Raw genomic sequence first — 24,658 nt, 5'->3', positions numbered from 1 at the left:
GATGACAAACCAGGGAGAGAAGTAGAGGTTGACATGCAGGGCATAGGTGTTACTCTCTTCAGGCATCGGTTGTGACAAGCCGCTGCCCACTGTGATAGTTCCAGGGTGCCCAAGTCATACTGGAGTGTATGGTCTTGCAACCACGGTACTCCAAGTACTACTGGATGAATGGCTTTGTCAAGGAACAGAAATGAGATGGTCTCAGTATGAAGAGAACCTGTGCGCAGGCATATTGGTTGCGTGGTATAAGAGACTTCTCTTGGGAGAGGCTCACCGTGTATAGAAGAAAAGAGCAGCGGAGTTGGTTTTGGAACGAGAGGAATCCAAAGATGTTCCACCAGCCTTTTCAGAATAAAATTGGCACCTGCACCGGAGTCAACAAGTCAGTGGAGGAGATGGTGTAGTAAGCCCTAGGAAGAGTCCTCCCGCTTATCCTAGGTCTGCATGTTTCCCAGACAGATGGGCCCAGAAAACAACAAGGTAGGCAATCTAAAAAAGCCGTGAATTTGGAAAAGACTATTCGGGCATCTATTCCTTTGTTGTTCCTCCCAGACAGATGGGGCATGATTGAACCGCATGGCCAGGTTATCCGCAGTACATACAGAGACCTAATCGCTTACAGTAGCTTCTCTCTTTGGCAGTCAGATGGCTGCGACCTAGTTGCATGGGTTCATCTTCTTCAGTGATAGGGGAAGGCGGAGTCTGCAGAGCAAGTGTAGGTCATGAGCTTATACTCCCTGATGAATGTTTCTTAGGACTCTTTACCTCGGATGAACGCTCACACAGGCGATGATCAATTCTGCCAGCAAGGTCAATGAGTGAGTCCAAGGTATCAGGCAAATCACATGCGGCCAATTCATCCTTGATACGGGTGTGAAGACCCTCTAGGACAATTGCACGTAAGCACCCCAGGTCCCAATGAAGCTCTGAAGACAGGGTCTTAAATTCAATAACATAGTCCGGAAGTGGCTTAGCCCCTTGTTGGAGGTGTAAAAGGACAGACCCAGTAACAGTCTTACGAGCTGGATCATCAAATACTGACTTGAAGAGAGCAAGAAAACCTGGCAAGTCACTGAGGATTGGATCACTGCATTCCCATAGAGCCGAAGCCCAGGCCAGGGCTCTCCCATCTAAAGGATATATGTAGTCTTGGCTAATTCAGTAGAGAAGTAAGATGGTTGTAGAGAGAAGTGCATACGGCACTGGTTAAGAAAGCCTCTACACAACAGGGAATCTCCTGAGAAGCAAGTGGGGGCTGGTAGAGGTACAGCAGTTCGAACGGAAACCACTTGCGACGAGGCATCTTTATCAGACATGGTAGAAGTATTCAGTTGAGAACTCAACTGATTAAAAGCAGTGGTCAATGTCTCTAAGGTCCTCTGTTGTTTAGCAATGTGTTGGGCCAGGCCAGGAATGGCCTGCAGGGCTGAGACCTGAGCTGGGTCCATGGAGTTAGCAATCTGTTATAATCTGGTGTAGTTGTGGACCCTGGATTGTAGTGAGAGCTGACTCCACCCACAGGGAGGAGCCCTGTGGGAACTCACTACGATGGGCGTGGCCTCAGCAGAGACGGATACAGATAGGAGAGACTTTATTGTACTGGAATCGTGGGTGATACCCACAGTATGAAAAGAAAACACAATCCAAAGTAGTAAGGCTGCTCAATGTTGATATCCCTGGTAGTGGCCCGCAGAGCAGGGTACGCCAGGGAACTCCTCTCAAGATGATATCCTTAGGGTGGATCTGGTAGTGGCCCGCAGCGCGGGGTATGCCGAGGATCAGCGAGTAGTAGTTCAGAGAGGTGCAGAAGGTCAGCAGAGTGAAATAGATGATGGTACTTACTCCGGAACGTAGAAAGGTAGCTGGGATGAGCACTGTAGTGGCCTGAGGCATGGGGTACACCGGCGGTTCCGTCAGCAAGAAGATGGAAGCGATGATAGTACTCACAAAGCTGAACTGGTGGTGTCCTGAATAAGGATGACAGGAATCTCCAGGCAGGAAGGCCCTCCAAGGAGCGGATAGCCAGAACGTAAGAAGGCCCCCGAGGTGTGGGTACCTAAGGCGTTCTAAGTTCAGGAAGCAGTTCAAGTAGCGAAGCGTAGCGTCTCCGAATGGAGTGGAATAAGCAGGAAGGAAGTCCTTACTAACTCGTAGGAAGCATAGGCTGGATGGGTTAAATACTTCTGGCGGGTGACATCCATGCGGAGGGGACACCCCCGAGGTTCCTGCCATGACGTGGATAAGAGAGGGCCTGGCGCGCATGCGCGTGCCCTAAGTAATCCCTGACTCAAGATGGCGGATGGGATCGTCCACGCCATCCCGGGGACGTCGAGGAAGGCGGCGTTTGCAGGCTGAGGCCGCCAAGGACTTGAGAATTGCTGTAGCAGGGAAAAGAGAGGTGAGCAGCAAAGGTCGCAGCCGTCTGTGACCGACGGGCGCAACAGTTCCGTGTTGTGTTGTCCTTGGCCTGTCTAGTCCTGTCCTGTCTTAGTCCGTCCATGGCCTAGTCTCTGTTCCAGTGCTCCTCAGTTCCCCACCTACCTAAACTGTTCGTTCACTCTTATCTCCAGTCCCTTCTTGAGCTCCAGCCCAGCCTGCACTCCATTCCTTGCTCAAGTCTCACTGGACTGCCCAAATCTAGCTCTAGTTCATCATGCTGTTCTGTGCCACCCTGGAGGTGGTATCCGCCACCCTTCCCCAGCTCCGAACCAGCAACAACTGGAAAGCAGTGGGGAGGAGGGGGGGGGACCTGGTTTTTGGATGCCTTCAGAACATGTCTGTGTTGCCAATGTCTAAATCTGCCCTGTTGCTATCCATGGCAAAGTTCTCCACTGGTCTCATTCAACATATTCAGCCTTTTGGCTGGAGCTTCTGGTGCTGCTGATTCCCCCATTGTGACTTTTCAGAGCAGTGGTACGGCGCTGCAGCCAGTGACAAAATCTCTTGTTCTCCTCGTAAATGAAGGGACACATACGGAGAAGTTGAAAACTATCTGATAGTTGGGTCACTTGGGATCTTGGATCTCTGGCTGTGAGAGCTGACGTAGCAAAAATGAAAAAGGTTTACTGCCTTTTAAAAATGCTCTGATAATCTGAATGCCAGGAATTTGGTCTGATGAGCTTATCTATTACCCACACAATGACTTCTAGGATCTCACAGGGAAATAGTTTTGAGAACTATTGTCTTTGGCTGCTCAACTAAGCAAAGAATATCATATTAGTTCAGATCTCTTGGAGAAATTATTAAAATGCATTATTAAAATGAACATTTGTCATTTTCCACCATTAATAATTCCACTCTGCTCCCTGCGTAACTGAACCATTGCAGTGCCAGTCCTCAGGGGCCGCAGAATACAACAAGGACCACTGCTGGGTTGAACAGACCCCTGAGCAGCCGTGGCAGAGTGGGACGAGAGGTCCCGCTCCAATAACAGAACTAGCCAGCTGGTTCCTCTGCGAAGATGCAGCTGCGGGAACTTAGAGTACTTCCACCGAAGTCATGACCTCAGGTGAACACCTGCTTTGCCCACCCCTGCCAAGAGCCCTGACTGCAACTCCCTTCACGGTCATGCATGCATCCAGAATCTCACCTGGCATTATCGCTGAGGCACAATCTTAAGGACTCCCTCTCTCATCCCTTAGAGGCTGTAACCTCTGACATCGTGGCTTCTCCCTCCACCCTGCCTCTGCTACCTTGATGTGCAAAAGCCAGATCAGAAAAACTGAACCCAGGATCCCTGCACTGCAGCCCAGTTCCAAGTTTTTTTTAACCAGTCCTGAAATCCAAATAATCATAAACCAGACGTCCTTAATAATATTGTTCTTTGCTTAGAGCTAATGCCCACTTTTCATGTTAATGTACTTATTTGATATGTATCAAAGCATTTGCACATGCCCCTACTGTACGGTATTAGATCTGAGACCTGCTGCTTTGTGACCACCTGCTAGCATCCCGAAAATAAAGTACAGGCTTATATCCAGAAAATGTACCTCGAATCGCACCTGTTCAGAATACTAAACCGCGGGATATGCCACGCGGTAAACGAAGGCAGGACTCTTCGTGCACTAGATAAGAACAAGTAATTTCTGCCATCTGCATCAGAGGCCTTCCATCCACCCCACGTCGCCTTTCTCAATCAGTGAAACGCTTTCACATTGTTGGGCAAGGAATGTGCCCTGTATGCAGGGATTTACTGTCTCGGAGGGAGAGAGAGAGAGAGACATTTTTTTCCCTCCAGTCTGCGCCTCGGATCTGAGAATAATATATCAGATCCGTGACCTCAATGGGAGGGAGGAAGGTGCATTTGATAATTTTTTTGCGGAATACGGCTTTGAATGATACGACCCGAACATTCCACAGATAAGGCATGCCTGGGAACACAGCGCAGGCATTTTGTTGTCAAGTGAATGTTTTAATTGAAATAACTTGTGCTACCCCGTTACTGCTCCCTCCGGCAAGGCTTCTTCCTCACTGTCATGCACTGAAAAGAATTGAATTCAAGGGCACGTTCACTACATCAAGGGATTCGGTGGATCAGAGTTCACTAGAGGAATGTTATTATAGGAGGATTTTGCTCTATTATAAGAAACATTTGCTTCTATGTAATGTTCTTGTACTCTGTGTCCCTCTTTCCCCCATCCGACCCTGCTCCATCCGACCTCCCCTCCCCTCCAACACACGCAGACACACACCGCCTGCCAAAGAACGAGCAAGAGGGCCCATGGGAGCACGTTCTGATACCTGCAATGATTTACTTTTTTCTTTCCTTTTTTTCCAAGAGGAAAATCGATAGGAAAAGTTTTCGCAGAATACTTCAGGAATGAGGGTTCTGCCTATCGCTGCTCTTCCAGGAGTGTAGATAACGCAAACGCAATGGCACTAGCAGTCCCGTTCCGTGCCTATGGAAAGAAAGCTCAGAGAATCAGGACCAAAATGGGGGTAAAAAAAAAAAAAAAACCATAACAGCCCTTTATTACATCAGGTCCTTCTGTTGTTAAAAGGCGGACTGGTTGAGAGCCTTGAAAACCAATCCACAGTGCAGTGGTGAGGTGACTGCCCTGCTAGCTGCAGTTTCTTTCACCAATGTCCTGGAGGAGCCACACTGCGGGCTGAAAGGGGCAATCATCATCGGCAACCTATCCTGATCTCCCCACAGCATCTCGGACATTCAGGAACTTCATGATGAAGATGTATAGGATCAATCTGCATGCATAAGAAACCCAGCATATTGCAAACTGATCTCATGCATATTCACTGCAGACATCCTGAACCCCTATGTGTGTGTGTGTGGGGGGGGGGGGGGGGAAGACGAGGGATTTCACGAGAACAACTTTGGGAAGCTCTGCACTAGAACCAGCATTCACAGCGGATTGTTTGTGACATACTCATCCAGTAGACCGGGGGTGGGGAGGTTCCCCCAAACTTGGTCTTCAAGGGCCGCGACCCAGTCAGGTTTTCATGGTTCACACCATAAATATACATCAGCTCCATTTGCATACAATAAGGCAGGCAGTGCGTGCAAATAAATCTCAAGCACATTGATTATGGCAATCCTGAAAACGTAGCTGAGTTGCGAGTTTGGGGACCCTTGCACTGGACGGCAGGCCAAGACCGTGCCAGCAACGTTTGGATGCAAACCCTTGTGAGCGGAGGGTTGTGGGGGGGGGGGGGGGGGGGGGGGGGATAACAACGATTCTCTTCACTCTGCCAGGCCTTGAGCCATCCTAAGCTTTCTTTTAAACCCATTTGTTTTAATATTTGGTTGTTTTAATTTCACTGCCTTCGTTCCCATGCACCACCAGTTGTTTCTCTCCAGATTGTGCGGGCCCCTTTCGAAAAAGGACTGAACTGTTCCAGGCCTTATCGTGAGTCATATTATTTTTCAGTCATATTAAAATGAATTTAAGATGAGCGCTGCTGTAGCCCAATTATGGCTCAATATTACAGTTTCCTGAAAGATCTACTTAAGCTTGCTAACGAGAATGTCACAGCTTTATTGAAAAGACAGATCCTTCTTGTGAAAGGAAAGATCGCCAGAGGGCACTCTGATTTACTTATCACAACTAAGTTTTGATGGCACTTGGGAACAACCTCCCGAAATCTGCGCGCCAAAGCCAAGTCATATGTGCATGTCATATACGCGGGCGGTCAAATATTTGGAGGAATAGCAACCATCCTGGTTGTACCTTCTAGATCAATAGGGGGATGAACTGGATGCATCTTTCAGCCTCTCTTTTTTTTTTTTTTTTTTTCCACTGCATGCTCTGGCTCAGTCAGCATGGGCCTCGATTGGGCTACACTGCCCTGAGCCTTCAATCACAGCTGTCTGAGGATACTCCCTTCCTCCTTGCTTTATATTCACTTTGAAGCAATGAAGAAAGTGCAGAAAAGCAGAATATAAATCTAAATAAATAAATAAATAAAATAAAATATCCCCCTGCAGTGAATGCAGTGACAGGTCCTTGGCCATGGACCTTCCGGAACCCTGCAACCATGGGCTCAAAGAATGGCCACCAGGTGTCACCGCTGCAAGGTGCCCCGTACTCCCTGCCTCAGCAGCAGAGCGGCCTTGGCTGGCCCAAGGTTTGCACCCAGGTCCTTCCCAAGAGCCACCTCAATTATTTATCTATTCCACTGGTGGCGGCAGAAAAGCATAAAAGATATAAACAGACATCCAATGACAACCAGAAAGCAGAAGTCTAAAACCCCTGAAGGCTCATGTCAGGCCAGAGATGGAGAAATTCGAAAATATAAAATGCCCCCATTTGTCAAGAGACCCAAACGCCAGCTGGAAAAGGATCACATTTTTTCCCCCGAAAGATCAGATAATCGTTTTCTTCCATGAGCTCTAACCCTCGGCGCAGTGTAAGGACGTGCAGCCCTAACTTTCTCATTTTGGTTTGTTTTCTGTTTGCTTTGTTCGCCAAACTGAAAAAAAATATATATATATATCTTAAATAGAAAAGAACAAACCAATTAAAAAAACAAAAAAAAAAAACCAAAACATCTCTTGCAGCCCTGGAAACCCCCTCCTGCCCTGAGAAAAGTGAACCTGGGGGCCTGAGCTTGCCCAGCTGGACCTCCTGGGATTATCTGACCTCCACCCCCAGGCACACAAAACTAATCTTGTTCGGATGTGGAATGGCCTGGCTGGGTCCAGAGGGCTCCCACCCTGGCCCCTACTTACCCCCTTCCTGGATCCTGAGTGCTAAAGGGCAGAGGTGAAGCTCATCTACTCCCGCCCGGGGTCCAGGAGCTTTAAAAATAGTGTCATCCACCTGGAGGACGGCAGCAAAGTGATGTCACATTGGCACCTTCCTCCAGTGCAGGCAGCAAGGAGCTAGCGGGCATCACTCCTGCCCTTTAGCACTCAGGACCCAGGACGGGGGTGTGGGGGCCCAGGGTATAAGCTCTCTGGCCCCGGCAGATTTAAATTGGGGAGGATAGGGATCCAAGAAGGTCCAGGCTGGAACAGGCCGGGTCCAGGCGGGTTAGTTTTATAGGCTGAGAGAAGGGCCCAGGGATACCCAAGCTGGGACCCAGGTTCACATTTTGCAGGGCAGGAGGGGGTTTCCAGGGCTTAAATGCCACAAATACAAAAAAAATACCAGAGCCTGTCTAAGGCCTCCCCCCCCTGCCCCCACCCTGTTTAATTTTGTGGGGGCCAGGGAGCTCCCACCCCAGCCCCCGCTTACGCACTTCCTGAGTCCTGAGAGAAAAAAGGCCAGAAGCAAAACTCACTCGCTCCCGCATGGGTCCTGCTTCTTTAAAAATGGCGCCATCAGCATGGAGGGTGGCACCAAAGTGACGCCACTTCAGCACCTTCCTCCACTGTGGCTGGCATCATTGGGATGTACGAAAATGGCCTCATTCGTTCCATTTTTTGCATTTGTTTCAAACAAATGCAAATCTCTATAAAATGTGCTTTCAGAAACTGTTAATGCCAGTACCCCTACAATGATTAATTATGAGCAGCAATCTGTGTTCACCCTGCTGATCAGAACTTCATCCAACATAAGGTTTGCCATATTGGGTCAGGCCAAGGGTTCATCAAGCCCAGTATCCTGTATCCAACAGTGGCTACGCCAGGTCACAAGCACCTGGCAGGATCCCAAGGGGTTGATAGATTCCAAGCTGCTTATCCCAGGAATAAGCAGTGGATTTCTGCAAATCTCCCTTAATAATTGTTAATAAACTTTTCTTTCAAGAACTTAGCCAAACCTTTTTTAAACACAGCTAGACTAACAGTTTTCACCACATCTTCTGGTAATGAATTCCAGATCTTAATTATGCACTGAGTAAAAAAATATTTTCTCTTATTAGTTTTAAATGTATTACCCAGTAACTTCATTGTGTGTCCCCTCGTCTTTGTACTTTTTGAAATAGTAAACTGATTAAAGTTTACTCCTTCCATTCCACTAATTATTTTATAGACCTCTATCATATCTCCCCTCAACCGTCTTCTCCCTCAGCTGTCTCTTCTCCAAGTTGAAGAATCCTAACCTCTTTAGCCTTTCTTCATAAGGGAACTGTTTCATAACAAATGATTGCTTATTGATTTCATTGATTTAGGGATATATTGTCCAGGTTTTACAGGGCCGCACCTGGTTTTAGACTGAGTTACTACCCAGGAAAGAGATCTAGGCGTCATTGTGGATACTACATTGAAATCGCCGGCCCAGAGTGCTGTGGCAATCAAAAAAGCAAGCAGAATGTTAGGAATAATTAGGAAGGGAATGGAAAATAAAACGGAGGATGTCATAATGCCTCTGTATCGCTCCATGGTGAAACCTCTCCTTGAATACTGTGTGCAGTTCTGGTCACCACCTCTCAAAAAGGATCTAGCTGCACTGAAGGAAGTGCAGAGAAGGGCGACCAAAATGATAAGGGGCATGAAACAACTGCCCTATGAGGAAAGGCTAAGGAAGTTAGGGCTGTTCAGTTTGGAGAAGAGACGACTGAGGGGGATATGACAGACATCTACAAAATCATGAAATGACTTGAACAAGTTAATATAAATCGGTTATTTACTCTCTCAAACAACAGACGGACTAGGGGCTACTCCATGAAGTCAGCAAGTAGCACATTTAAAACAAATTAAAAAAAATTATTTTTCACTCAGTGCATAGTTAAGCTCTGTAATTCATTGCCAGAGGATGTGGTTACAGCAGTTAGTGTAACTGGGTTTAAGAAAGGTTTGGATAAGTTCCTAGAGGATAAATCCATAAACCGCTATGACTGTAATTAATAAGCAATAGTGGCTTGTGATCTATCTAATTTTTGGGTACTTGCCAGGTACTTGTGACTTGGATTGGCCACTGTTGGAAACAGGATACTGGGCTTGATGGACCCTTGGTCTGACCGAGAATGGCATGTTCTTATGTTCACTTGTATAATTTACCTGTCATCACGGCACCCTGGTCCACTTTAAGGACTGGGTAACACAAGGATAATGCTGTAAGCATGGTCCTTTCTTCACGGCACAGTGCCTGCACGGAAGATTGCTGAAAAGGTTTAGGTAGGTTTATGTGCTCTGGCACTCACTGGGTCACTCGGGCAGTGACCCTCATCTCAAAGAAGTGCATTTTGATTTTGTCTTCTTCAAACCTCAGAATTTAATCTCTCGATCCTATCCCTGCACATATAGATGGATTGTAGATATGCCATGTAAATAAAGAGATAGGTGTTTTTCCTAGCCATTTAAAAGCTTTTACCTGACACTTTTGGGGTGACAGGGAAGAAGGAGGGTAGATTGTGTTATTGGTCTCTCTGCTTAATTTTAATTTTTCTTGACTCTAATTGCAAGTCTATAAAGTGTATCCCTACAAGTCCCTGATTATAACCCTGTTCACTACGAAAACCACAGACAGAGAAAGAGAGATTCTGCTTAAGAGAAGGGAGGTGGATTCGTTTTGTGGAAATACTGGGCTTATATTCATGAGGGTTAAAAACGGTGGAAGACAGGGACCGTCTTGTGAGAGGCTATTCCATCCCAAACCACATTTTAGAATTGAGTCCATAAAACTGGATGAAGTTCAGATGAGAGATACTGGCAAGAGGAGAGCGTGAGTGAGGAGGTGGCAGATAGAGAGGGGGGGAAAGGAAAAAATGGGGAATGAAAGGGAAAAAAGTAGAAGTAGGGGATGCTGAACAAGGAAGGGGGGGGTGAAGGAAAACCAAGGACAGCGGAGGAGAGGGAGGAACAGAGTCAGCTCTTCCATTAGGCAGACTAGGTGATGGCCAAGAGCACAGCAATTTTGGGAAGAGTACCAGGGGCTTTGCTATGCATTAGCAAACAGCCCTCTGCCATGATTTTATTGGCCAGTGCCCTAAATCTCCAGCAGCAGAGAACAGCCTTCTTCTGCCTGGTCCTATCTCTCCCCACCCAAGCAATTTGCAGGGAAAAGAAAGGGACGGGTGTGAGGCTAGCATGGATAGTCAAAGCAAAACAAAAAAGAACCAGTCTGTTCCCTAATACAGACCCTCCCCTCCTATTTTTCCTTCCTGTCCGGAAGGGGGGATTGAGGCTGGAGTGGACAGAGCAAAGCAAAAAAGAGCCATTCTGCTCCCTAATGCAGCCCCCCCTCCCCTTCTGATGTTTATCCTTCTATTCTGTCCTGCAATAAATAGGAGGAAGTGCTGTGAGGTTGGAGTACACAAGAGTTCAGTTGTGGACTGCATATTTTTATTTATAATTTGTGGTCACTTATTCTGTATTTGGTGAGGAGTTTTCTGTGTTCTCTGTGTGTGATCAACACGAGGTATTCGGCTAATGTGTAGCTCCTGTATATTTCAGCATGTTCTGTTTTCTGGGAATGTGCATTCATTTGAAATAAATGCATTTTTAGAAACGAAAAACCTGATTTTTGGTTTGTTCCAAATGGAACAAACTGAAACAGTGTCTCCAAAAAAGAACCAACATTTTTTGATGGGAGGGGTTCATGTTTGAAGTTTGTAAGTGCACACAGAAAACGTACTTTGTGCATGCACATTGGAAGGTGCCAATTTGTGCACAAAACTTCCAATGTGCCCTGAACTACAGAACTGAATTCAAGAAAAAAGCAAAACCAAACCAACAAGACAAAAAAACTAACAAAAATCCCTACCAAAACAAAAATCATTGACCTACTCATCCCTACTGTATTCCCAACAGGTGCATTGCTAATCATACATTTGGATTTTTAGCCTGTTTTTCCAAACAATGCCTGCGGTGGTTTGCAGCATTTTTATAATTCAAGTACAATATGTTCCTGTCGATAAGAACTTACAGTTTAAGAGGGTACCTGAGGCACTAGGAGAAAATGCAAGTTGCCCAAGGTCACAAGGAATGTCATTGGGGGGAATCTGGATTTGAACCCTGGTTGCCAGCCTATTGTTCTAACCACTAGGTCCACTCTTTTTCCCTGCTGGGAAGAATAGCAATGGTGTCATATTTGCATGGCTGCCTTTTCATAAGTAGGGGTGTTGCTATTTGCTTTCTGGGCATCAGTGCTCTTTTGATATGGCAGGTTTACTATATGAGTGACATTTTGCAGGATTTCATGTTACTTCACAATGTTGCTGGTAATAGAGGGAGTTTGTGTCACTGTTACTGAAGTGGCAAAAGAATCTGAAGCTTTTTTTTTTTGTATGTGAACAATAAGGGCAAACATCCCAATTCAGCCCAGCCAATCAGTGTGGTATGGATGTATTTTAATTTATAACTTTTATGTTTTTTTATGTTTCTTTTTTTTTTTTTGCAGCTTACTCTTAAGATGATACATTCATCAGACAATGTGGGAAGATTTCTGAAACATTTGTATTTTATAGAAGAAGATTTATGGTATAATTTTATGTTTTAAAACGGGGGGGCGGGGAATTTTCTAAACCGTATGCTTCAGTGCAAACCTCACCGGCGCTTTTACCTGCGGGCTTTGCCCCGATCCTCAAACAGAAAGCATGAGCTTCCGTTTCGTTTCACCCATGCATACTTGTAGGAGCTCTTAAAGGTCGATTTTAAAAGCCCTACGTGCGCCAAAGCTGGGAGATACGCACCTGTCTCAGGCCAGCTCGTGCCGTGCGGATTTTAAACGCACGCGCGCGCATTTCCCCAATACGTGCACAGGTCAAGAAGTTAAAAAAAAAAATGGGTGGGGCTGGGGCGCGGTCTGGGCAGGACACGGGAGCTCCAGGAAGTCACCTTAGAATGCGCGTGTAAGTATTTACGCGCACAAACTCGAGCCGGGGTCCTCTATTGCGAAACTTTACTTTTGCTATGGATGGCGTGCAAGTATTAAAATAAAAAAAAACTAGGCGAGTTAGGAGGGTTTTAAGGGTCACTTACGCGGTAGAGCAGGCATTTGCGCACCCGTGCGTGTCCTTGTAAAATCGTGCGTACTTTTTGGAAGAGGAAAGATACTCCTCCCTTACAAAGGGTTATTGAAAGGCTGGCAAAGGTACATTAGCTTAATAAATTAACTGCTATTAAGAACAAGCAAGCGGGTAAATGTGAGACGTCGTGGCGGCATTATTCCCAGTGGTTAGTGAAATCATGAACTCAATGTTGGTATCAGAGTTTACAGCTGCTCCTGGAAACTACAGAACGTGGTGGGGGGGGCTTTGTGTTATCCACCTAAGTGGACAGCTACATGGCTTGGGATGGGTCTTGTGATCTTCATGCTCCTCTTTTCACTATTTGTTCTCTTGATTCTTATGAGATGTTTGTTTTGGGTCTTTATGGTCCAATACTTGCTCTATGTATATTTAAGGACATTTGGATTATGTTGCACAGCGTTGTAACGTTCTCTGTCAAACCACAATAAAACGTTAATTTTAAAAAATAAATAAACAAATAAAATTGCGGGCACGTGCCCGTGCGTACAGCTGATTTTATAACGTGCGCACATATGCGCGCATGTGCTGAAAAACTGACGTGAGCGGGCACATGTGCACACATGAACGGCCACACGGTTGTTTGAAAGTTCTTCTCATAGTGTGGGCAAGTTTTAAAAAGTAATTTTATCCAGGTAAATTGGAATTCTCTGGCTTAAATGGGTTTTGAAATTGTTCTCCCTACATCCAATTATGGGGTTGTTTTTTTTTTTTAAAGAATTGTTCCGGAAGGGTTGGTGGTGAGGGAATCATAGTAACATAACAATGACAGCAGAAAAAGACCAAATGGTCCATCTCGCCTGCCCAGCAATTTGCCGCTCCATCTAGATTACCCCCATGCACTTAAGGGTAGAAACTGCCGCTCTGTGCAGGTTACCCCCATGCCCTTTGTTAAGGGTGAGTTTAATTATCAAAATCTTGGGGGGAGAGGAGGGTGGCCTATTTATTCATTTTAGATTGCTTATATACTGCCTATAAAGATACAAAGGGTATATAAATACAACTCTCTATAATCTTGTCATGAAATACACAAACTGTAGAGAGCCAAAATCTGTATACAAATCATACAAAGTTTATTGCAAACCCCACCCATATATACCTACATAGACATTAAAACTAAGCTAGCACACTCACACATTCACATCCACAAATTAAAAAATATGTATTTTTTTGAGATACAAAAACAGTACAAATATGCATTGCATTGTTATTACATATAGATTTTACAAATGCCCATAATATATCATATTTAATCAATTGCCTATATTATATATTGCCAACATTAAATAGAGTCATTTGTTCAATATGTCCTGTGTCCGACAAAAGAAGATCCAAGATCTCTTCGTTTCACCCCTGACCTTCGGGGCTTCCTCAGGGACCGATTTTGTTCAATGCCTTTTAAATATGCTTTCGCACTAAAAAACACACATACAACCCATTATTACAAACTTACATTGAACCATACTCCCCATTCCACAATTACTCTAATTCTAACCATATTGCCTTAAACCCGTTATCACATGGAAAGACATCACCTGTCGATTATACTACTTCATTTTCCCTTTCCTATAAATTTAAATCAAACTACTACTTCATTTTCCCTTTCCTATAAATTTAAATCAAACTAATTAAATCACCACGCCATTTTTATCCTTGCCCCATACTGAACTCCTGAGTCAAAACTCAGGTAAAACTAATCAGAGCCATACCCACCTAAACTTATACAATCCTATCATATATATCACCTTCAAGATTCTTTTCAAGCTCATGCCACACAGCATTCATTTCTAGGTACAAAATCCATCTTTCAAGCGTCCATCTTACACGGCGTTCCACTTAATCATTGAAATATATTTCAACTCCCGCTTCTTTACGAATATGTTAAGGAACCCGCCGACATACAATCTCAAAGAAACATATTCTGAAAAGCAAGCAAAGAAGAAACCTCAGGAATCTCATTAAAAAATAGCAGAACATACCGTTAGTCGCCAAGTTCCTCCCTTTACCAACTACAAGAATATCCAATACTCACATCTAACCGGAAGTGACGAACACACGTCACTACCCGCTGGAACGTGGAATGCTGATATATGAATAACTTTATATAGAGAAACCATTGATCATTTAAGCAGTCAATTCAATTAACTTTTAAATTAACTTTTAAAGGAACCCCATCGTATATTCCCAGCATATGCCCAAGGTTAATACTTTTAAAGAAACCTCGTCATATCTTCCCAACATTTAAAACTTTTTATGGAACCCCAACGTATACCCAAAGTAAACAGAGAACCGTTAATTAATAAAAGGCATTCCACTCTATGGGGCCATTTAGACCTGCCGGAGCAATTGTATTCCAACTATAAATGAACCGTTGTTCAATTTTTCTTAATGTTAATGACAGGTCTCCCCCATGTTGTAAAATGACTTGCTTGATCACAAAAAAACGGATCTCTTCCACAGTATGATTGCTTTCAACCCAATGATTAACGAGGGGTGCATGCTCACGTAGAGCTTTAATGCGACTCCGATGCTCGATAATACGGCAGCGAATAGAACGGGATGTTTGCCCTATATAAATTAAATTACAGGGACAAACAATAGCGTACACCACGCCACTGGTGCTACAATCAAACAACTTAGGGATCCGATAAGGATATCGCAAGTGAGGATGACCAAAAGATTGACATTGAAGCGTCAACGAGCAAACAGAACACGATCCGCAAGACACCTGTCCATATGGTAAAGATGAATCCCATATACCCTTGCCACTCTTGAGTTTATCATATAACGACTGTCGCTTTTTTATGGCGAATATGGGCTTTTCAATGAAACACGGTATGAAAGATAAAAGGTGCCAATGATTCAAGATAATTTCTTTAATCTGATTATTTTTCAAAGAAAACGGAATCGTGCAAATAGTACGATCTATAACTTCTTTCGGATTATGAATCAACAAATTGTCTCTGTTGGAGTACAATGCACGCTTATATGCTTTTTTTATAACTGATTTCGAATACCCTCTGGCAATAAATCTTTCCTGCAACAAAGACGCCTGAATCTTAAATTCTGCGGTAGTAGTACATAACCGGCGATATCTTAAAAATTGACCTATGGGTATGTTATCCTTAAGTTGTTTAGGATGAAAACTTTGATAGTGTAACAGAGTATTCCTATCTGTACTTTTCCTATGCACTGAGGTGACAAGTCTATTATCATGGACATACACCTGCATGTCTAAAAAGACCACAGATCGATCGTGTTTAGTGAAAGTAAACTTTAAATGTTGGTCCCAAGAATTCAACAAATGTAAAAAACTCTCCAACAGTACCTGATCACCGCTCCAAATAAAGAATAAATCGTCGATATAACGTTTCCAGCATATTACATGTCATTAACATTAAGAAAAATTGAACAACGGTTCATTTATAGTTGGAATACAATTGCTCCGGCAGGTCTAAATGGCCCCATAGAGTGGAATGCCTTTTATTAATTAACGGTTCTCTGTTTACTTTGGGTATACGTTGGGGTTCCATAAAAAGTTTTAAATGTTGGGAAGATATGACGAGGTTTCTTTAAAAGTATTAACCTTGGGCATATGCTGGGAATATACGATGGGGTTCCTTTAAAAGTTAATTTAAAAGTTAATTGAATTGACTGCTTAAATGATCAATGGTTTCTCTATATAAAGTTATTCATATATCAGCATTCCACGTTCCAGCGGGTAGTGACGTGTGTTCGTCACTTCCGGTTAGATGTGAGTATTGGATATTCTTGTAGTTGGTAAAGGGAGGAACTTGGCGACTAACGGTATGTTCTGCTATTTTTTAATGAGATTCCTGAGGTTTCTTCTTTGCTTGCTTTTCAGAATATGTTTCTTTGAGATTGTATGTCGGCGGGTTCCTTAACATATTCGTAAAGAAGCGGGAGTTGAAATATATTTCAATGATTAAGTGGAACGCCGTGTAAGATGGACGCTTGAAAGATGGATTTTGTACCTAGAAATGAATGCTGTGTGGCATGAGCTTGAAAAGAATCTTGAAGGTGATATATATGATAGGATTGTATAAGTTTAGGTGGGTATGGCTCTGATTAGTTTTACCTGAGTTTTGACTCAGGAGTTCAGTATGGGGCAAGGATAAAATGGCGTGGTGATTTAATTAGTTTGATTTAAATTTATAGGAAAGGGAAAATGAAGTAGTAGTTTGATTTAAATTTATAGGAAAGGGAAAATGAAGTAGTATAATCGACAGGTGATGTCTTTCCATGTGATAACGGGGTTTAAGGCAATATGGTTAGAATTAGAGTAATTGTGGAATGGGGGAGTATGGTTCAATGTAAGTTTGTAATAATGGGTTGTATGTGTGTTTTTTTAGTGCGAAAGCATATTTAAAAGGCATTGAACAAATCGTCCCTGAGGAAGCCCCGAAGGTCAGGGGTGAAACGAAGAGATCTTGGATCTTCTTTTGTCGGACACAGGACATATTGAACAAATGACTCTATTTAATGTTGGCAATATATAATATAGGCAATTGATTAAATATGATATATTATGGGCATTTGTAAAATCTATATGTAATAACAATGCAATGCATATTTGTACTGTTTTTGTATCTCAAAAAAATACATATTTTTTAATTTGTGGATGTGAATGTGTGAGTGTGCTAGCTTAGTTTTAATGTCTATGTAGGTATATATGGGTGGGGTTTGCAATAAACTTTGTATGATTTGTATACAGATTTTGGCTCTCTACAGTTTGTGTATTTCATATAAAGATACAAAAGCAGTTTACAATAAAACATTCATAAAACGACAAAACATCAACAACAATAAAAACATGTACCATACAATCTAAAAGCTATAATCATCAAACAATCAAAAAATGCACCAAAGTCTAATTAAAATAAAATTTAAAAACTTCAGTGAAATATCTCTGACATTAGCTCTCACTCTGGCTCCCAAAATTAATTCATTAAAAGCCTGCTGGAATAACCACGTTTTCCGCCCTTTTTTAAATAATTTTTTTTATCTCTTACCATTCTTAAATCTTCTGGCATGGTATTCCACATTATTGGGCCACCTACAAAAATAGCTCTCTCCCTTACCTCACCCAAGTGTGCTTGCTGAACTGAGGAAAGAGTTAAAAGGCCTTTATCCGTGGATCGCAAATTACATGTAGGAGTGTGCACATGTAGTCTTGTACCAAGCCATGACACATGACAGAGAGAATACTGAGGATTAGTGTCAGTACTCTATACTGTATCGGTAACCAGTGAAGACTAAATAACGCTGGGGTTATGTGGTCATATTAACGTGCCCCAGTCAAAAATCTTGCTGCCAAATTTTGCAGCAACTGAAGAGGTCTAATGGGCTTTTGAGGAACTCCTGAAAAACAGCAAATTGCAATAGTCCAAATCCGCAAAAAATCATCGTCCGAAGCATAAGCCTGGTTTTAGACTTTGCAACATTCTCCATTTAAAATAACCAGACCCTCAAATTACAGACCAGCTGTTGTTTCACAGACGGGCGTGAGTCAATTGCAACACCTAAATCCCGTACCGCCAAATGGATTTCAATCTCTTGATTTTCAAATGGAAATCTAGGGAAGTCTTCTGTTACACCAGCCACGCACATAAACCCTAGTACGTGCACAAGTGCCGGGCCTCTTCAAAGGGGCGGACTGTGGGGTCTGGGTGGAGAGGGGCGGGGCAGGCCGGGACAGCGGCATTGTACGCTGTCCCGGGGAAGCACGCGCCGGCAACTTGTGCTCCCAAGGAGCAGTAAGTAAAAAAAATTAAAAAATTAGGGGTAGATAGGTAGGGGGTTAGGGGTCCTTAACTGGAGCGGACTGGGAGGGAACTGGGGGAGGCCCGATTGTGTCGCCACGTGTACTCTTAGAAAATTCGGCCACCCACACACATATGCGTGCGGATTATAAAATCCGGTGCGCATGTGTGCACGGCCCACGGATTTTATAACTTGCGCACGCCGGCGCGTGCATGTTAGAAATTCGGCGCGTCCATGCGCGCACGCCGGAAAGCGCGCACATGGACGCGTGCATGTTATAAAAATCTACCCCATATCATCTTTCATCCAATAAAGAATCATCTTCTAGCCTAGGGGCTTGAAAGTTAATAGAGGTGGGAGAGCAAGGTTTGCCTAAGGTGCTCTGGGGAGGAATAAAAGGGGGTGGTGAGAGCGGTAGTGGATAGAGAGGGAAGCAAAGGAAGGGGGAGAGATGAAATCTTACACTTGGCCCAATCATTTTTATCTAGTACCAATATCATCCTTTTACTGGAAGTGTTGCTGGGATGGGTTTTTTTTTTTTTTGGAAATTTCTCTATCATAGGCTTTGTTTCAGAAAGATCTTTCTCCTATTCTGCATCTACAGGGGAACAAAAAAACTTTAGTGAATCAAGCCCCAAGTTTTTTCAGTAGAGGTTGCAAGAAAATGTTGAAGTTCTTGGTTGCTTCCTTTTTATTGTTTGTTTGGTTTTTTTTTTTTTAGGTAGCGGATGTTATATTATGAACAGTGCAAACTCTGGCCAAATATCCATCCTTAATCCTCAGCATAATGCAATCTTTAATCTCCAATTTATACAAAGCTACTGTGGTTTGGCTCCCAACACAATTGCTCTCTGTTATGGTAGCCTGTCTTAATAAAATAAAGTGCTCGACTGCCAGCACCACAATTATAAATTTAAAAAAAAAACCCTAAGTGCTATAATAACAGCATGATCAGTTGTATGAGCAGTGACTTAAAGAAACAATATTTCAGTTGCATAAATTTATAAGTGCATCAGCCTTAGATTACTTAGGTAGAGGGAAATTACCATGCTATCTTTAGAAGAAAAAAAAAGGTGGCAGTAAAGAATCTTTTTTACATTAGAAAATATTAATCTAAAGGTGACAGAATCCTGTTTTCCCTCTTTAAAACTGGACCTAGAAACCCATGGAATTAATTCAGCAGGTTGTGTTTTGGAAGGTATTCACTTATAGTGGGTCTTCCACAACTGGACGTTAGGTACCCTGTAAGAATATTTTATTGTCGGGCAAATCCAATGGGAAATGTCCCACACACCAGGAAAAAATTCCCCTTAAGTCTGATCAATTTCTGCCTAATCCTTCTCTTTACTGAAAGGCATATCAGCAGAGCATATCTCAAAGTCTACAGCGTGATTAAACTATTTAAGCTCAGGATTAGTCTGCTGCACAGAGAAATAAAATTCACAGGGGGGGGGGGGGGGGGTCTGTAGTTCTCAGGATGGTCTCATGTCTCTGAAAACTGATTCTTTCAGGACATGTAACCTCAGAGAGCTTAAACATTTAAACTGAACCACTTTGGCCTTTTTAAGTTATATGAGATATAAGATATCTCTTTATATATCTTTCACGGGAAAACGAGTTTCAAAGTACACAGTGATGTGACAAAAAAAAAAAACCTCACAAAATTAGAAATCCTGATGCAACATTTATCCAGAAGATCTTTTACTGCCAGGTGTTTCTTCAGCAAACGCTTCATCGCTACCACTTAGCTTAGGGTCACTCCAGAAGACTGGTGGATGCAGGAGAAAAGTCTGCGAACATGAAAGCCTTCAGCTGCTGGTGGAGAGAGAGATGAAATTGCAGTTCTCAGGGCAGGGGAATAAAGTGCCTCGGATGAGGAGAAAAGTTAGAGCAGAAGTACAGTTTGGTTACACCCGGGGGTACTAAGCCCCCCCCACAGTTGCACACGAGATATTTAGGAAATCTCTAGGCACTACTGGCTTTCAGCTCCCCACCCCTGCCACCTCCTATGTCCCCCCCCCCCCTCTCTGTCCATTCCTGAACTATGAAAGTCAAACCTCACTAACCAACAATCGGATAACAGGCGCACATTTCCTTGAGGGGGGGGGGCATTAGACACAGTATAACGGGAATGACAGCTCCCCTCATGTCCGGGTTACAGAGTATGGGGGAGGAAGGGGGGGGGGGGGGGGGGGTCTGGATTCAGCAGACTGGACTTACCCTGTCCTCCTCCGCTCTTAAATCTGGCATGGTGCTCACGCACAGGCTCACGGCTGTGGTGGCCACGAAGAGGATGGAAAGGCAAGCAAAGACCTTGCCCGGGAGCCCGGACTGGGGGTTCTCCACCATGTCCCGCAGCCGGCTCATGCAGCGGCCCACCTTGGCGCCGTCCTCCAGGGCGCGGTCCCTCCGCCGCAGGAGCCCCTCCTCCTCCTTCCTGACCCCGGCCAGCTCCCCCAGCTTTTGGTAGAGCCTGCGCAGGCAGCAGCGCTCCAGGCGGGACTCCTCCACCCCCCAGTAGGCCAGCTCCTCCCGGAAGGACAGGGCGCAGGTCTCCCGCAGCAGCCGCAGCTTGCCGGCGGCCAGGAAGCTGACGATCGTGCCGAAGGCGCAGGGGCTGCGGTCGAAGAAGAACTCGCGGGTGCCCTCGTCGTAGTCGTCGCAGAGCTGGGCGATCTCCTCGTGGCTGCTGCAGAGCCGGAGCTTGCCCAGCCTGGTCAGGGGGAAGTCGTCCAGCGTGCCGCGGGGCAGCAGGTAGCGCATGCCCCCCACGTTGATGAGCAGCTCCCGCCGGGGGTGGGCCGGGCGGGCCTCCCCGGGGCCGCGGACCCTGCGGCCGCGCGGGTGGCGCGGCCCCTGGGCGGGGGCCTGCGGGGACGGGGCGGGGGCCTGCGGGGGGGGGGTGGGTGCAGGTCCAGGGAGCTGCTGGACGCGTAGCTCAGCTCGCTGCCCCCGGAGATGATCGGCATGGCTGGGGCAGGGGGAGGACGGAGGCGCTCTTCGGGAGCGCGGGAGTCTCACTCTTGAAATATCCTAAGTGCCAGCTTTACCTAGAGAGAGAGAGAGAGAGAGAGAGAGAGGCTTTCAGTGCCTGGACCAAAATCCAACTAGCAAACAGCATCTTTCTGCAATACAAGTCTATTGCATGCACCGATTCTATTTTATTCCTGGTTTCATAATTATACTTTGTTGGACCGGGAGACGTTTCCTATTTTACGTATTGGTCCCTGCCTTCATCACGTTCCCGGAAAGACGGTCTATAAATTGATGTTTAACAAACCGGTTTTTATGTTATCGCCCACTCCGTGGATGGGGAAATTCAGTACCTGCACTACCTGAATGTGATGCACCTTGAAGCGTCTGGAAGGCGGAGAATAAATGAAGTAAAGGAAGAATACACAAGGTACAGTTACTTTTTTTTTTATTTTGCAATCTGTTCAACCCCCAGACGCCGGAGCACTTTTTCCTCCAGGCTCGCTGTCGTGTGCTTCTCAGTACCTGCAGTTCGCCTCTCGGTAAAGTGCGGGCAGGCGAGATTCGGGACCTTCCACCCCTCGGTGTCCCCTTCCCCACACAAAAAAAAAAAACAACTTTCCGCGCTGCCTCCTCCCTCAGCTTGGCCGGAGGCTGCGTCCCCTTCATCGCCTACCGGGCTCCCAGCCCCTCCGAGGTTAAGCAGAGAGAGAGCGCCCGCGGTCCCCCCTCACTACTCACCTGCCGCGAGCAGCGCGGAGGCGGCCCTGCCCATCCCCCCTTCTGCTGCCAGGGGGCGGAAAGGAAGGCGCAGGCTCGCGCCGCTCGGCCGAGGCGGGAAGAGGAGAGCGGGCGGCGCCTCGTGCTCCCGAGCCGCGCGCCCGCGCCTTCCACTTCGGGGCCCTTTAGCAAGTCGCGTGGGGCGTGGGGGCGGGGAGTCTCCTTCGGCGGGAGACGGAGGCAGAGTTTACTGCAGCTTTACCATCAGGCATTATTATTATTATTGCGCTCTGTGTTTCCCTCCGGGGGTGGTGGAAACTAGGGGCCCGACACAAAGCCCTTCATGATTGTTTTATTAATGCTCTCCTCCCGCCTATGCTGGACAGAAAAAAAAAAAAAAATCCAAACGTGGTTGTTGCGTCCTTCCCCGTGACTGCCTGCTTCCTGGAAGCGAGATTCAAAGCAAAGCTGGGGGCAGATAAGGACCCGGGGCAGGGAATTCATTCAGACTGCCAGGAAAGGCAGGGGAAAATCCCCAGGGCAGGAGACCACATTATAGAGGCGGGGGGGTAGTTTATCCAGGGGTGGAGTAAGTACCTGGCCCCCAGGTCATAATGCACAGCAGAGTCCATCCTGTTTTTTACACTTCCCATTCCAAAGAGTTTTACATTCATCAAGTCCCAGAAAGCTGTAAGACGGGACACCGTCTACACAACAATTTAAGAAAACATTGAAAACTTACCTATTTCAAAAAGCTTATAGTACATTGATTAATCCTTAAACTCAGATCACCCATAATTACACCCCTTACTTTTCATTTACAAGAACCATATGCTTTTTTTTTTTTGAAGCGTCATATATGTCTTTTTAGTGTTTGGTCCAATTTTTATGTATTTTATGTATTTATTTTATTTTATTAATTTTTTTCATCTTATTTTAGTTTTACTCTTATGTATGTTTATTGTTAACCGTTTTGATTAATCCTCAAATTGTAAAAGCGGTATATAAACAATTTTAAATAAATAAAACTTCAGAACCAACTTACCAGTTCCCTCTAGCAAGGAGCATGATCCTAGTTCTGTATTCCTCTGTTTTATGTAATTGCACTATTTGAGGCACTGTTATTGTTATTATGTAAAGCGTTTTGATTTGTAATCCTGTTACAAGAAATTCGGTATATAAAACGGTTAAATAAATAAATAAATAAATTCTCAACCCAGTCCTCTGGACACATCTAATCAGTAGAGTTTTCAGGATATCCATAACGAGTATGCATGAGATAGTTTTATTAGGCTGACTAGGTGTATGCCGAGGAACTGGGTTGAGAACCCCTGTCCCATCAAATGGCACTAGAAGCTAGTTGATTATCCTAGCTATGGGATAGTGCATAGAAAGGAATAATTACCAATTATTAAATTCTAAATGGGATACATTATATATGCTACCTAACAGAGCTCCGGATTCCATAAATGCGTTCCCAAATGCGTTTACACCAAAAAAACAAACAAACAAAAAAAAAATATATATATATCTTGTTTCCTTTCCTCTCCTACCTAACCTCCTCATTCTCAGTTTCCTAAATTAAGATCGTCATCTGAAAAACCACAAGTGCAGTTTATCTGACCGTCTTTACAAGAACCTCAGAAAAGCCTGGCTTTGTTTTTGATGTCTTTTGTAGCTGCAGTCCGTGATGTGTTTCAATCAAGCACCACGTTGGAAATGTACAGCAGATGCACCTCTCACCCCGAAGCTGCCCAGACCTCTTCAGAATCTGACAGCACTAAGATTAAAACCATCAAATTAAAGTTAAGGCTGAGCACTTTCGCCCTTGGGTGTTAACGCTGCTGCTTGGCGTTATTTGCTTTGACTTTACAAGCTTTGCCTAGAGCAGAGGCTGTAAGTTGTCCTGAAATGGTTTCAGATTAAATAAATACCTCTGATAAGCAGGAAAAGTCAAGGCTGAAAACTACTCTGCATATTAGGGTGGCAACACGCGAGCAAATTGTCATGCCAGCAAAGCTTTTTTGAATTCGAAGTCACCCATGTCCTGGGAGCATAGGGACACTGGCCAAAAATGCTGAAGTGAGGCGCCTGGTGCTGAGTTTACTGCCACAGGATTTGTCTTCAGTCGGTGAGACACCTTGCCTACACTAAGTTTAGGTAGATTTATTTACATACAGGGATTTATTACCTGCCTTTCTGAAACAAAAATCCCCGAAGATAAGTAGACGAGGTAATAGCATAACTTAAGCAAATACTGGTATGATAAACATGAAGGTCCAAGGAATCCTGTACAAAACCATGAATTATGCGAAAGCCAACTTAAATAAGCAAATATGAGAGGTGTGCATTCATTTGAAACAAACTGGAAAATATTAATGACATTTCCCATTTTGTTTGCATTTCTTTTTTTAAAAAAATGCAAAAAAACTAACAAAATTTCTTTTTTTTTTATTTTTTTATTATTTCACCACTGCCACCAACTAAAAAAAAGTCTCTACAAACCCTCTTAGCACCAATTTCCTTTCTTCATGAGGCAGGAGCAGTCCAGTGGTCTGCTTAGAAATGGTGCCGCCAGCCCAGACCCAGGCCAGTGTTATGATTGGTGTGTGTGTGTGTGTGGACCCTTGGCACGAGGTGCGAGTTGTTACAGCCTGAGGGGAGGAGCCCCACAGGTCCGCACCGTCAGGAGGTGAGGTGTTGGAGTACAGGAAGGCTCTGTGCACAGTCACGGGGGATCCCCAGGGACCAGGCGACGACCCCCGTAGGGTAGTAGACTGTAAACAGTACATGGAGAGTCTGAGGAGAGAGA

General features: G+C 44.7%; 1 protein-coding gene across 3 annotated transcripts in view; it reads right to left on the bottom strand.

Moving 5' to 3' along the window:
• Positions 1-22,018, bottom strand: part of KCNG4 (potassium voltage-gated channel modifier subfamily G member 4) — a 43,505-nt gene extending 21,487 nt beyond the window's left edge. Inside the window, exons 1-2 of one of the 3 annotated variants that reach the window (XM_029608107.1) lie at positions 21,868-22,018; positions 20,374-21,203 (exon numbers count right to left, since the gene is read on the bottom strand). In XM_029608107.1, the coding sequence (XP_029463967.1) occupies positions 20,374-20,916 (543 nt within the window). In that variant the 5' untranslated portion in view covers positions 20,917-21,203; positions 21,868-22,018. Of the gene's footprint in view, positions 1-20,373; positions 21,204-21,433; positions 21,622-21,651; positions 21,824-21,867 lie in introns of those variants that run through there. The other 2 variants (XM_029608108.1, XM_029608109.1) reach the window with 2 other exon arrangements.
• Between the last annotated feature and the right edge of the window lie 2,640 nt (positions 22,019-24,658).

The sequence above is a fragment of the Rhinatrema bivittatum genome, chromosome 7 (assembly GCF_901001135.1).
Source record: "Rhinatrema bivittatum chromosome 7, aRhiBiv1.1, whole genome shotgun sequence".
Classification (NCBI taxonomy): Eukaryota; Metazoa; Chordata; class Amphibia; order Gymnophiona; family Rhinatrematidae; genus Rhinatrema; species Rhinatrema bivittatum.
The sequence above is the reverse complement of the archived record's forward strand: the minus strand, read 5'-3'. Positions and strand labels throughout refer to the sequence as shown.